A 16,041-nucleotide genomic window follows, 5' to 3' on the forward strand; every position below is an offset into this window, starting at 1 on the left:
AAGTACTGCCAAAATAAACAATACATTTACATACAATATGTATTATGTAGTGCTAAAATAAATAGAAATGAATTAATAATAAATATAATTCGAACTAAACTGTCAATACAATTAAAGTGCAAATGAAAATACAGCTTCACCACTTCAGTCATAATTTATGTGCTTAAGAAATTTCTCTGACATTAGCGACAGACTTCTTCTGTTAGTGTGATATTGTCATTACTGCCACAAGTGGTGGAAAAGTGTATTACAACTGAGTACTGCTGCTGCCTTTACAGACCACAGCTGAAAAACACATTACATTTCGGGGGCTCTCGCGGCCCAACACTGGACCCTATGGTTAAGAAACACTGGTATACAGTATATGCCATCAACGTGCCGGGGACTATCTCTTTGCAAAGAAACACGGCCAGGGCTCCCACTATTTCAGCGTTATGGTGGGTTAATTTTTCATGCTAATTTTTGTTGTTGTTTTTATCTTCCACAAATGGAAAGCCGGTCTGTGAGAATAATGCATGCATTAAACCAGTCACTGGTGGAAAAAAGTTGGGGAACCCTGCACTATACACACACAGTACTTTGTGTAACTTTCAGGTTACTTCTAGACCTCCACCCCAGAGCCCACCTCACCCCTACCCACTTCTCTAAAGTGGGCTGGCTCAAGGTGGAGGACAGAGTTAAACAACTTGCACTGAGCCTTGTCTATAAAATCCACTACACCTCCCTGATACCGAAGTACATGTCAAACTACTTCCTTAACGTAAATAACACTGGTATACAGTATATGCCATCAACGTGCCGGGGACTATCTCTTTGCAAAGAAACACGGCCAGGGCTCCCACTATTTCAGCGTTATGGTGGGTTAATTTTTCATGCTAATTTTTGTTGTATTTTTTATCTTCCACAAATGGAAAGCCGGTCTGTGAGAATAATGCATGCATTAAACCAGTCACTGGTGGAAAAAAGTTGGGGAACCCTGCACTATACACACACAGTACTTTGTGTAACTTTCAGGTTACTTCTAGACCTCCACCCCAGAGCCCACCTCACCCCTACCCACTTCTCTAAAGTGGGCTGGCTCAAGGTGGAGGACAGAGTTAAACAACTTGCACTGAGCCTTGTCTATAAAATCCACTACACCTCCCTGATACCGAAGTACATGTCAAACTACTTCCTTAACGTAAATAACCGCCATAACCACAACACCAGGGGGAGCTCCCCTAACCACGTTAAACCCAGATTCCGAACTAACAAAGGTCTTAACTCATTCTCTTTCTATGCCACATCAATGTGGAATGCGCTCCCAACAGGTATAAAAGAAAGGGCATCTCTATCCTCCTTCAAAACCGCAATAAAAGTTCACCTCCAGGCAGCTACAACCCTAAACTAACACCCTCCCCGGATTGCTAATAATCAAATGTAAACAATCAAATGCAGATACATTTTCTTATGCCTTCTGATCTCTCTCTCTCTCTCTTTCTCTCTCTCTCTCTCTATGTCCACTACTTGCTGCCCATATCCTACCCCCCCCCCCCCCGCCCCCCATCCACACCCCTGATTGTAAATAATGTAAATAATTCTATGTGATTATCTTGTCTGATGACTGTACTATGATGATAGTATATATGATAGTAAAAAACTGTATCATGAATCAATTTAAGTGGACCCCGACTTAAACAAGTTGAAAAACTTATTTGGGTGTTACCATTTAGTGGTCAATTGTACGGAATATGTACTTCACTGTGCAACCTACTAATAAAAGTCTCAATCAATCACTCAAAGTACAGGCCAAAAGTTTGGACACACCTTCTAATTTCAATGCATTTTCTTTATTTTCATGACTATTTACATTGTAGATTGTCACTGAAGGCATCAAAACTATGACACCTGTGAAGTGAAAACCATTTCTTGAAGCTCATCGAAAGAATGCCAAGAGTGTGCAAAACAGTAACCAGAGCAAAGGGTGGCTATTTTGAAGAAACTAGAATATTATACATGTTTTCAGGCATTTCACCTTTTTTTTGTTAAGTACATAACTCCCCATGTCTTCATTCGTAGTTTTGATGCCTTCAGTGACAATCTACAATGTAAATAGTCATGAAAAAAAAAAAAAACACATGGAATGTACAACAATTTCGGTTCGGTACATACCTCGGTTTAGAGGTCACGGTTCGGTTCATTTTCGGTACATTAAGAAAACAACAAAATATAAATTTTTTGGTTATCTATTTACCAAATTTGTAAACAATGGCTTTATCCTTTTAACATTGGGAACACTATAATAATTCTGCCCACGTTAATCAACATTAAACTGCCTCAAGTTGTTGCTCAGATTAAATAAAATGACAAAACTTTTCTTCTACATATAAAAAGTGCAACATTAAACAGTTTCAAGTCAACTCATCATGCTTAATTTATTACAGCATTTGGGAAGCCTGTAGTTGATTTCATATTATGTAAATGTTATATTTTTATCAACATGTGATAGCAGGGACCCTGCCATTCAAAACTAGACTGCTCCATTACTAATGATTAATGTAACTATAGCTGAAAAAATAGTACAATAGCAATAGGAGAGACTATTCATCCCTGAACACCATGGAGTTCATGTAGGCTTAACGATGCAGTTACATTTTTATATCAATTATCAGAGACAGAAACTCTTCATTTAACATAATATCCTTTTTTGCTGCTTCAACACAGCTCATTCAACACAGAAAAAGGTAAAGTGAAATAACAGACAGACAGGGCTTTGCTGTCCGTAACACACACACACACACACACACACACACACACACACACGCACACGGCAAAATGAGCTAACGTTACGCTATAAGCTAATTAGTAGGGCTGGGAATCTTTGGGTGTCCCACGATTCGATTCAGAATCGATTCTTGGTGTCACGATTCGATTCAAAATCGATTTTTTTTCAATTCAACATGATTCTCGATTCAAAAACGATTTTTTTATTTATTTGTATTTATTTTTTTAAATGAAAACAATACACAACAATACCATAATAATGCAATACAATTTCAAAACCAAACCCAATTTTGGAGTTCTGAACTTGTGATTTCTTGCAGTGTTAAGTGGTAATATTTCACATTTGTCCCAATTGACTTTATACCCTGATAAACAGCCATATTCAGTGATGACATTATTGATATAGTGTAGAGAGGAGTTAACATGTGACAGGTAGAGAATTATGTCGTCACAATACATCGATAGCTTATTATACTGAGAGCCAATTTTTATAACATGAATATTATTTTCACTTCTTATTTTTGCAGCTAAGGGTTCAATAACCAAATTAAATAATAATCCAGATGCAGGACATCCCTGTTTTACTCCTCTTTTTAACGAAAAAGGTTCTGAAATATGATTATTGGTTTTGACTGATGCCATGGGCCTTGTATAAAGCATCTTAATCCATTGTATAAAATTATCTCCAAATCCAAATTTACGTAATGTGCAAAACATAAATGACCAGTTTATGCGGTCGAATGCCTTCTCCACATCAACAGTACATACTGCTGTGGGATAAGGGAGACTTCTAGCATAGTAAATAACATTAAACAATTTCCTTGTATTGTCTGAAGATTGTCGACCTTCCATGAAGCCAGTTTGGTCAGTATGAATTAATTTTCCTATTACATTTGATAATCGTGTGGCTAAGATTTTTGCCAAGATTCAAAAGGATTCTCTAATCATTCAATACATATGATTTCAGCAGGATCTACCCCAGTCTGCTGACATGCAAGCAGAGTAGTAGATTTTTGTAAAAAGCTTTTATAATTGTAAAGGACAATGTTTTATCAACTGACTGCAATAATGTACATTTGTTTTAACTATTAAATGAACCAAAAATATGACTTATTTTATCTTTGTGAAAATATTGGACACAGTGTGTTGTCAAGCTTATGAGATGCGATGCAAGTGTAAGCCACTGTGACACTATTGTTCTTTTTTTTTTTTTTAATGTATAAATGTCTAATGATAATGTCAATGAGGGATTTTTAATCACTGCTATGTTGAAATTGTAACTAATATTGATACTGTTGTTGATAATATTCATTTTTGTTTCACTACTTTTGGTTTGTTCTGTGTCGTGTTTGTGTCTCCTCTCAATTGCTCTGTTTTTTGCAGTTCTGAGTGTTGCTGGGTCGGGTTTGGTTTTGGAATTGGATTGCATTGTTATGGTATTGCTGTGTATTGTTTTGTTGGATTGATTAATTAAAAAAAAAAAAAAATATATATATATATATATATATATATATATATATATATATATATATATATATATATATATATATATATATATATATTTTTTTTTTTTTTTTTTTTTTTTAAATTAAAAATGAGAATCGATTCTGAATCGCACAACGTGAGAATCACGATTCGAATTCGAATCAAATTTTTCCCCACACCCCTACTAATTAGCCTTCACCTCAAACCAGGATTGCAAGCGAGCTGAGCTGCCGTTTGTTTCTAGAACATCAACGGGCTCATAGTGATGTTACTAGTAGTTGACTGGGAGGTGTTTATTATAATTTGGGGAGAGTCCGCTGCCTGATGCTTTAAACGCTAAGCACTGACTACATGCGCTCTGAATACGCACTGCTGATTGGCTGTTACCGCTCTGAATACGCACTGCTGATTGGCTGTTACCGCTCTGTTTGTAACCAATCAGATGGTTGTGTGGGTGGGACAATGCTTGGTGCTGTGTAGAGTACTGACAGAGACTGAAGCAGAAGAAGTGGAGCAGCTTGTTAAGACTTTAGCTTAGGCGGCTACTTAATATGTTCGTGTGGAAATTTGTTCGGTACACCTCCAAACCGAACCGAAACCCCCGTACCGAAACGGTTCAATACAAATACACATACCGTTACACCCCTAATATATATATATATATATATATATATATATATATATATATATATATGCCACCTGAACAGTTTTTCCCCTCGGCCATCAGGCACATGAACAATAACTCCTAACAGTAGCTCCTTGAATTCCTTCTAAGTCTATAACAAGATCTGATAGCTCAGTTACAGCTCTTTTATTACCAAAAATGTGTTATATGTGATTTATGTTGCACGATTGCACCAAGAAAAATTCCTAGTTTGTGAACCCGTTCTCAAACAATGGCAATAAAAACTAATCTTATTCTGATATACTAGTGTGTGTGTGACAATCATTGGTACTTTCATTTATATATATATATATATATATATATATATATATATATATATATATATATATGTATATATAAATAAAACGCGTCATATTATACTGTTGTATTATCCATTGTTCTTCAAATATTATATAACTGCTCAATGTGTTGCTTTAGGATATTCATCCCAGATGGGGAAATTATGTGGTTGCAGTGCAGATTTTTTACATACAGTAACACAAGTAAAGTGTAATGAAAAACTAAAAATTAGTAATAAATAATAGATATTGTGCACTATATATAAATAAATACACATAGTACAGTACAGGACAAAAGTTTGGACACATCTTCTCATTCCCTGTGTTTTCTAGTTTCTTCACACACACACACACACACACACACACACACACACACACACACACACACACACACACACACACACACACAGACACACAGACACACACACACCACACACACACGAGGAGTCCACATGAGTGACAGCCGTAAACACCAATTATTTGGCTGTAAAACATGTTTGTTACATAGTTATTGGGATTGTATGATTATTTTTTTGTTTTGAGAAATGTTACTGTAAAGAAGTTACAAACAGCACATTTAACATTCTTAACTTAAAACACATCTTACAAATTGAACAGAACTAAAACATATTTGAAAAATACAAGCACAAAAGTTCATGGCTAAACAATTAAGCCTAAACAATGTTTTAAAAAATGCAACTCACAACCACACTAATTTGCTGTCACAAGTGGGGCAAAGATAACAGGGTGTGGCCTGAGTAAATACATATCTCATAGTGTTCGCCACAAACCGTTTCCGGTGTGTATTCCAAATGCCACAACATATATCCTTGATTGATACCACTTAAAATATTTAATATGAGAATTTGCGCGACCATTTTCAAACCAGTTATTATCTATTTTAGCGGAAATTCCGCACATGTTGAACGCACAGTTTGTGACCATGACGGAGTTGACGTTTCTCTCTGGCCATGCACTCAACAGGTTTTTTAAAAAATAAAAATAAAAACGCGTGTTTGTGAAATAAAACACAAAGCGAACATGTAACTTTAAAACAATTTTGCCACACAAAATTGCGAGCTTCGGGTGAGGCATGATGGAAAGTATACGTACGCCATACAGAAAAATGACAACGTGACACTCGCCAAGACTGTTGACATGAATTATCGCAGGGAAAGTCTTACCTGTTAACAAGACGGACGGCAGAACGAAGCAGTAAGTAAACCAAACCGCCACCTGGAGATCCATGTCCGGGTCGGTCAAAAAAGGACCCCGACGGCAGCAATGTCTCGGTTAGTTTTCCACACGTAAAACATAACACAAAGGAACAAGAAAAGTTGGTAAACAATAGGATAATCTCCGGCCTACTTTTGAAAGAGACCACAACACAAAACAGTATTCCAGTTTAGGAAGAAGGAAAAAAACAAAACGTTCCGAGTACAGTTACGTTGGTGTAGAGGAAGGCGACTCATTCCACTCGTCCTGCCGGCAAAGAAAAAAAAAAGTTGTGTTGGATGGAGGCCCAGTCTGAAGTAAGTATTGAGGATGGAAAATGTGATTCATGGGCGTTCATAGAGAAGCAATTCTTTGTTGCTGGTCACCTCCCTGTTGCAGTTACTGCTATTTTAGCCTCAGTCAGAATGTTTAGATATGTCACATTAATTGTCTAAATGTTACGGTAACGCTACAAAAATGCCTATGTATTTGTATTGAGTTTTTTCGCTTTCGAGGCTTCTCGGAAACGTTTAATCTACTCCGGTAGCCCGCGTCTGGACCGTCGTTGACATGTTTTGAAAGTGAACGTCCACCTGTTGCAAATAATTATAATATCTTTCTGAAAGCTTGTGGCGCCCTCTAGCGCAATACATGGGGCGACCATTCAAATATGACAGAAATCACTTTATAGTATAAAGTGATGTATGTCATTTTTTTGCCGATATCCGATATTCCGATATTGTCCAACTCTTAATTACCGATACCGATATATACAGTCGTGGAATTAACACATTATTATGCCTAATTTGGACAACCAGGTATGGTGAAGATAAGGTCCTTTTTTTTTAAATTAATAAAATAAAATATGATAAATAAATTAAAAACATTTTCTTGAATAAAAAAGAAAGTAAAACAATATAAAAACAGTTACATAGAAACTAGTAATTAATGAAAATTAGTCAAATTAACTGTTAAAGGTTAGTACTATTAGTGGACCAGCAGCACGCACAATCATGTGTGCTTACGGACTGTATCCCTTGCAGACTGTATTGATATATATTGATATATAATGTAGGAACCAGAATATTAATAACAGAAAGAAACAACCCTTTTGTGTGAATGAGTGTAAATGGGGGAGGGAGTTTTTTTGGGTTAGTGTACTAATTGTAAGTGTATCTTGTGTTTTTTATGTTGATTTAATAAAAAAACAAACAAAAACAAAAACGATACCGATAATAAAAAAACCGATACCGCATACTTGCCAACCTTGAGACCTCCAATATCGGGAGGTGGGGGGGGGGGGGGAATTGGGGGGGCTTGGTCGGCGTGGGGGGCGTGGTTGGAGCGGGGCGCGTGGTTAGGGGCGTGGTTAAGAGGAGAGTATATTTACAGCCAGAATTCACCAACTCAAGTATTTCATATATATATATATATATATATATATATATATATATATATATATATATATATATATATATATATATATATATATATATATATATATATATATATATATATATATATATATATATATATATAAATACTTGACTTTCAGTGAATTCTAGCTATATATATATATATATATATATATATATATATATATTTATTTTATTATATATATAAATAAAAGAAATACTTGAATTTTAGTGTTAATTTATTTACACATATACACACACACACACAACACTCATCTACTCATTGTTGTACTTGAAAGTACAATGCTTTGTTAAGGGTTGAATTGTCCATCCTCTTTCTATTCTCTGTCACTATTTTTCTAACCATGCTGAACACCCTCTCTGATGATGCATTGCTGTGTGGCATGCACAAAAGTGCTTTCATCAAATGCACGAGAGTGTGGAATCTTCCATCTCTCCCTAGCATGGCCCAAAACATGGCCTCCAGCTCCGGCTGAATACCGGGAGTTTGTCGGGAGAAAATCTCTGTCGGGAGGTTGTCGGGAGAGGCACTAAATATCGGGATTCTCCCGCTAAAAACGGGAGGGTTGGCAAGTATGCGATACCGATAATTTTCGATATTACATTTTAAAGCATCTCTACTTTATATGCAGCTGAAATAGGCTCCAGCGACCCCGAAAGGGACAAGCGGTAGAAAATGGATGGATGGATGGAAGATTAAACCAAATTAGTGCGTCGCTGCTTCAGTCTACCTCGGGGGTCAGCAACCCGCGGCGCTGTCGCGCCGCCCTAGTGGCTCCCTGGAGCTTTTTCAAAGATGTGTGAAAATGGAAAAATATGAAAAAAAAATACAAAATTGTTTTACTATGGTTTCTGTCGGAGGACAAACAGGACACAAACCTTCTTAATGGCTAGAAATCCCACCATTTATAATAAACATAATTAACCCTTGTGTAATGTTCATATTGTTGTTACTCAGCCAGCGTTTGTGGGTCTGATGGACCCGTTGCATTTTGTGGCCTTTAATGCCTCACAATCAAACACTTTTATGTTAGAATACTGAACAGATGCTTACATTATCCCAATAAACATCTGTTTATTGGGATAAGGTAAACATTATGGGGACGGCGTGGCGAAGTTGGTAGAGTGGCCGTGCCAGCAATCGGAGGGTTGCTGGTTACTGGGGTTCAATCCCCACCTTCTACCATCCTAGTCACGTCCGTTGTGTCCTTGGGCAAGACACTTCACCCTTGCTCCTGATGGCTGCTGGTTAGCGCCTTGCATGGCAGCTCCCGCCATCAGTGTGTGAATGGGTGAATGTGGAAATACTGTCAAAGCGCTTTGAGTACCTTGAAGGTAGAAAAGCGCTATACAAGTATAACCCATTTATCATATTTATCATTTAAAGACATCAGTAATTGGTCAACAAGCAGGGCCACTCTTCCCTGTATGACAGTATGCCACAGGCAGGCATGTGCACAGACATTTTGGGTGCTCAAGCCAGAAAAAAGGGCACCCATCGCAAACATTTTTAGTTAAAAACTAGAGCAGGATATTTTCAACCTATATAATAACCAGTGATAGGCAGTAACAAGCTACAGGTAGCTAAACTGCGTAGCTTAACTACAAAACCCATAACCAGTGGAGTTGGCATGTTCTGTAATTCATAAATAAAAACAGAATACAATGATTTGCAAATCCTTTTCAACTTATATTCAATTGAATAGACTGCAAAGACAAGATATTTAATGTTCGAACTGAGAAACTGAATTTTTTTTGCAAATAATCATTACCTTAGAATTTAATGGCAATTGTTGAATTTCAATATTTGTGATTTAATAAAGGGTTTGTATGTTCTCTATATCCAACATTATGTATTATTCTAATTTATCTTTTTTGTAACACTGTTAGTGAATGAAGAGCACATTTGTAGTTGCTTACTCATATTTCTGCACAATAACTGTAACAGGCTGCGTTATTAAATTTGCATGTGTACATGTGTCATTTCTAAATGCTTTTCAAACGTGTTCAGCTTCATGTTATCAGATGCTAATAACACTAGAGGTACAATTTTGATAGGATTTTTGATGACACCTTTTAAACACTGTCTGTCTGCTTGTTTTGAGCTGTTGGAATGCGCATACCACGTTGCTCAAACCATACGTTGTCACATGCATGACATCGCAAACACCAGGAAATAGAGACAGCTCTGCCAGTATGCCGTGACAAACATTAAATTAAATTTTTTTGTTTTGCTGGAGGTCCTCTCCCAATTTTAGTATCTCAAGTGGGCGCAGGGCCCACTTTGGGAACCACTGCTCCATCAGGTAAAATGTATAAGCAGTGACACTATCAAACCCAAAGGAGCGGATGGTTGCAATGCACGAGGAAATACAATCCCTACAAGAAAACAACACATTTACCCTAAACCAGTGATTCTCAAACTTTTTTTGCAATGTACCATCTCAAAAAAAACTTCTCTCCAAGTACCACCATAATGACCAACATTAAAATACAGTAGCGTAGTAGGCCTAAGTATTCATTAAACATATGTGTCTTATTGAAATCAAAGAACAATTTTTGCAATAAATAAGATACTGAACATACTAGACAACTTCTCTTTTAGTAGTAAGTAAGCAAACAAAAGCTCCTAATTGGCTGCTGACATATGCAGTAAAATATTGTGTCATTTTACATTCTATTATCTTGTCAAAATTATAAGGGACAAGCAGTAGAAAATTGTTTATTAATCTACTTGTTCATTTACTGTTAATATCTCATTTCATTTTTTACATGTTCTACCTACAATTCTGTTAAAATGTGTTAAAATGTAATATTAACTTATATGTCTGTTTGGATATTTTACATACGTTTTGAGTGATTCTACAAATTCTGGTTCCAATCCTATACTAAGTAGTTACAAGGCCATACATTGGTCATAATTAAAGTTCTCCTATGTCCAGGGACGTATTTCCTAAGTTTATAGACTATAAAGAAATGACAAATGAGGATCTTTCCTGTGATAAAATGGCAACCAAGGTAATCAAAAAGGTCAACCAACGAACAAGATTTCTCTATAGAATCTCCTCTCTGGTCAACAAAAGCACCATGAGGATTCTGGCGGGAACTCTCGTTCAACCCTTTTTCGATTACGCATGCACCTCCTGGTACCCTAGCACCTCCAAAACCCTCAAATCTAAACTCCAAACATCCCAGAACAAGCTAGTCAGGTTACTTCTAGACCTCCACCCCAGATCACACCTCACTCCTACCCACTTCTCCAAAGTGGGCTGGCTCAGGGTGGAGGATAGAGTAAAACAACTTGCACTGAGCCTAGTCTATAAAATCCGCTACACCTCCCTGATACCGTAGTACATGTCAAACTACTTCCTTCCGTAAATGACCGCCATAACCACAACACCAGGGGGAGCTCCACTAACCACGTTAAACCCAGATTCCGATCTAACAAATGTCTTAAAAGAAAGGGCATCTCTATCCTCCTTCAAAACCGCAATAAAAGTACACCTCCAGGCAGCTACTACCCTAAACTAACACCCTCCCCGGATTGTTAATAATCAAATGTAAACAATCAAATGCAGATACTTTTTCTTATGCCTTCTGATCTCTCTCTCTCTCTCTCGCTTTCTCTCTCTCTTGCTCTCTCGCTCTCTCTCTCTCTCTCTCTCTCTCTCTCTCTCTCTCTCTCTCTCTCTCTCTCTCTCTCTTTCTATGTCCACTACTTGCTGTACATATCCTACCAAGTCAGACCTACACTGTTCCAATATCCATTTCTCTGTTGTCAATTGTTGATGACTGATGATAACAACCAAACCTAACCCCCCCGCCCGCCCCCCCCCCCCCCCCTTCCACACCCACGATTATGATGATAGTATATATCTGATAGTATATATCTCTATCATGAATCAATTTAAGTGGACCCCGACTTAAACAAGTTGAAAAACTTATTTGGGTGTTACCATTTAGTGGTCAATTGTACGGAATATGTACTTCACTGTGCAACCTACTAATAAAAGTCTCAATCAATCAATCAATCAATCAAAAAGACAACCATGGATGCCAAAAGGACTGAAAAATGCTTGCAACAAGAAGAATACATTATACAGAACATTTATAACACAAAGATATACAGAGGCAGAAAACAAGTACAAAACGTACAAGAACAAGCTAACTGGCATACTATGAACACGTAGGAAAGGATATTACAGTCAATTATTGGACAGGAACAAAAACAATATGAGAGCAACATGGGGCATCCGAAATACTACTATTAAAAATAGTGTGTTTTTACCTGTAGAGAATAAAGAAGTGTGTGCTCCTTTGTCACGGCTCAGTCAAGACTAGATCCCCGGATGCAGAGACGTGAGGCAAGGTTAAACAAATAGTGCAGTTCTTTAATGATAATAGTAGTACAAAGAAAAGGTGATGGGGGGAAAAGTGCACACCATAAAAATATTGTACGCAATGAAGCTTCTAGCGATCGGCGAGGGAATGGCCAGGACACACTGGGAATAGTTCAGTCCAAAGAGGAAAAACTCTCAACCTTCGGAGAGGAGAACACAAAATCGAGATTAGATCTAAAATGACCAGCGGTGGGAGATAGGTATAAATTGTGGACGGCACAGGAAGCAATACACCAGGAAGGACAAGCTCTCAGTGCCCTGCTCAAATAGCCCAGTGATGAAATAGGACCAGGTGTGTCCCATTAGGCCAGGGGTGGGCAAACTTTTCGTTTCAGGGGCCACATTGGCTTTTGAAATTTGACAGACGGGCCAGGCGAGCACATGATGCATTTTAAAGCATATCATGTCTGTTAGAACTAAGAGTAGACTCCTCAAACATTGGCTATTTTAGTGACAATACATCTATTTTCAACAATATCATATCAGAACATCGACGAAACATACAAATGGTATTAAAGGGTTAACACTTACATTCTCTTTTCGTGGGAACAGTGTAGTTGATCACCCTTTTTTGCCAGTCCGCAAAGTGTAGTATCAGTTTTGTTGTGGCAATTCGCAAAACCGATGTTTGCTCAATTCTGTTCTTTGGCGGGCCGGTTTAAAGGGACTAACGGGCCGGATGTGGCTCTCGGGCCGTAGTTTGCCCACCCCTGCATTTGGCCGTTCCCCGCCGGGGAAGGAAGCACTGAGGAGGGGAAACAAAAAGACAACAGCAGGGACAAAATAATAGGGAAGGCAGGCGAGCAACAGAAACATTAGATTATTCCTCTGATATACAGTGCAGCCAAAAAGTATTCAGAGCACTTTACTTTTTTAACATTTTGTTATATTACAGCCTTTTTCCAAAATGGAATTAATACATTTTTCTACACTCCATACCCCACAATGGCAATGTGAAAGAGTTTTTAGAGCTTTTTGAAATGTATTAAAAAATAATAATAATAAATAAAATCAGAAGTCCATATGTGTGTGGGCAGCACGGTGGAACGGGGGTTAGTGCATGGGCCTCACAATACCTAGGTCGTGAGTTCAATCCCGGGCTCGGGATCTTTCTGTGTGGAGTTTGCATGTTCTCCCCATGACTGCGTGGGTTCCCTCCGGGTACTCCGGCTTCCTCCCACCTCCAAAGACATGCACCTGGGGATTGGTTGATTGGCAACACTAAATTGGCCCTAGTGTGTGAATGTTGTCTGTCTATCTGTGTTGGCCCTGCGATGAGGTGGCGACTTGTCCAGGGTGTGCCCCGCCTTCCGCCCGAATGCAGCTGAGATAGGCTCCAGCACCCCCCACGACCCCAAAAAGGGACAAGCGGTAGAAAATGGATGGATGGATGGATGGATGGATGGAAGTCCATATGTATTCACAGCCTTTGCCTAGCAGCAATTACAGCCTCAAGTATTTTTGAACATGATGCCCCAAGCCTGACACGCCTATCTTTGGGCAGTTTGGGTCATTACTCTTTGCAGCACTTTTTCAAGCTCCGTCAGGGTGCATGGGAAGCGTCGGTGCACAGCCGTTTTCAGATCTCCCCAAAGATCGGATTGAAGTCTGGGCTCTAGCTGGGCCACTCAAGGACACTTACAGAGTTGTCCTGAAGCCATCTATTTGATATATTGGCTGTGTGTAATTATTATTCCAACCTCATCTGCCTCAATAAAAACGATCCTAAATATATGTTCAGTACAGAAGCATCGCTAACCCAACAAGGGACTCCTCCCAGTAGATCCACCCACTCGGCTGATGACTTTATGCAATTCTTTAATAAGAAAACTGAACTCATTAGAAAGGAGATTAAAGGTAACGCATCCCAGCTCCAACTGGGTTTTATTAACGCAGATACGAATGTATGTACGGCGGACATGGATCTCCAAAATGATCTCTCTCATTTTGAAGAAATAACATTAGAGGAACTCCTGCGACTCATAAATGGGACAAAAAAAACATCATGTTTACTTGACCCACTTCCTGGGAAACTTATCAAGGAGCTGTTTGTAAATTTAAGACCATCAGTGCTAAATATCATTAACTTATCACTTTCCTCTGGCACTGTTTCCCTAAGATTTAAAAAAGTGGTTATTCATCCTCTGCTCAAAAGACCTAACCTCGATTCTGACCTCATGGTAGACTGCTGGCCCGTGTCCGACCTTCCCTTTATCTTGAAAATCCTCAATTAGTTGCACAGCAGCTAAATGAACACTTAGCGTCTAACAATCTCTGTGAACCCTTTCAGTCCGGTTTCAGGGCAAATCACTCTACGGAGACAGCCCTCGCAAGAATGACTAATGATCAATTGCTAACTATGGATGCTGATGTGTCGTCCATGTTGCTGCTACTTGATCTCAGCACTGCTTTCGATGCTGTCGATCATAAAAAAAATTATTAGAACGTATCAAGACACGTATGTCAGACTTAGCCTGGTCTTGGTTAAACTCCTGTCTTACTGACAGGATGCAGTGCGTGTCCCATAACAATGTGACCTCGGAGTATGTTAAAGGCCTACTGAAATGAATTTTTTTTATTTAAACGGGAATAGCAGATCCATTCTATGTGTCATACTTGATCATTTCGCGATATTGCCATATTTTTGCTGAAAGGATTTAGTAGAGAACATCGACGATAAAGTTCGCAACTTTTGGTCGCTGATAAAAAAAGCCTTGCCTGTACCGGAAGTAGCGTGACGTCACAGGTTGAAAGGCTCCTCACATTTCCCCATTGTTTACACCAGCAGCGAGAGCGATTCGGACCGAGAAAGCGACGATTACCCCATTAATTTGAGCAAGGATGAAAGATTCGTGGATGAGGAACGTGAGAGTGAAGGACTAGAGTGCAGTGCAGGACGCATCTTTTTTCGCTCTGACCGTAACTTAGGTACAAGCTGGCTCATTGGATTCCACACTCTCTCCTTTTTATATTGTGGATCACGGATTTGTATTTTAAACCACCTCGGATACTATATCCTCTTGAAAATGAGAGTCGAGAACGTGAAATGGACATTCACAGTGACTTTTATCTCCACGACAATACATCGGCGAAGCACTTTAGCTACGGAGCTAACGTGACAGCATCATGCTTAACTGCAGATAGAAACAAAAGAAATAAACCCCTGACTGGAAGGATAGACAGAAAATCAACAATACTATTAAACCATGGACCTGTAACTACACGGTTAATGCTTTCCAGCCTGGTAAAGCTTAACAGTGCTGTTGCTAACGACGACATTGAAGCTAACATAGCAACGGGACCTCACAGAGCTATGCTAAAAACATTAGCTATCCACCTACGCCAGCCAGCCCTCATCTGCTCATCAACACCCGTGCTCACCTGCGTTCCAGCGATCGACGGAGCGACGAAGGACTTCACCCGATCATCCGTGCGGTCGGCGGCTAGCGTCGGATAGCGCGTCTGCTATCCAAGTCAATGTCCTCCTGCTTGTGTTGCTGGAACCAGCCGCTAATACACCGATCCCACCTACAACTTTCTTCTTTGCAGTCTTCATTGTTCATTAAACAAATTGTAAAAGATTCACCAACACAGATATCCAGAATACTGTGGAATTTTGAGATGAAAAAAGAGCTTTTTGTATTGGATTCAATGGAGTCCGAATACTTCCGTTTCAACGATTGACGTCACGCGCATACGTCATCATACATAGACGTTTTCAACCGGAAGGTTAGCGGGAAATTTAAAATTGCACTTTATAAGTTAACCCGGCCGTATTG

At 38.8% G+C, this 16,041-nt stretch overlaps 1 protein-coding gene across 1 annotated transcript in view; it reads right to left on the bottom strand.

The window, feature by feature from the left end:
* piezo1 (piezo type mechanosensitive ion channel component 1 (Er blood group)) overlaps window positions 1-6,988 on the bottom strand; it is a 200,316-nt gene extending 193,328 nt beyond the window's left edge. The window contains exon 1 of the mRNA XM_062059009.1: window positions 6,396-6,988. Within this exon, the coding sequence (XP_061914993.1) occupies window positions 6,396-6,459 (64 nt within the window). The 5' untranslated portion in view covers window positions 6,460-6,988. The remainder of the gene's footprint in view (window positions 1-6,395) is intronic.
* Window positions 6,989-16,041: the final 9,053 nt, after the last annotated feature.

This window comes from Entelurus aequoreus, linkage group LG09, assembly GCF_033978785.1.
Source record: "Entelurus aequoreus isolate RoL-2023_Sb linkage group LG09, RoL_Eaeq_v1.1, whole genome shotgun sequence".
In the NCBI taxonomy this organism is placed as follows: Eukaryota; Metazoa; Chordata; class Actinopteri; order Syngnathiformes; family Syngnathidae; genus Entelurus; species Entelurus aequoreus.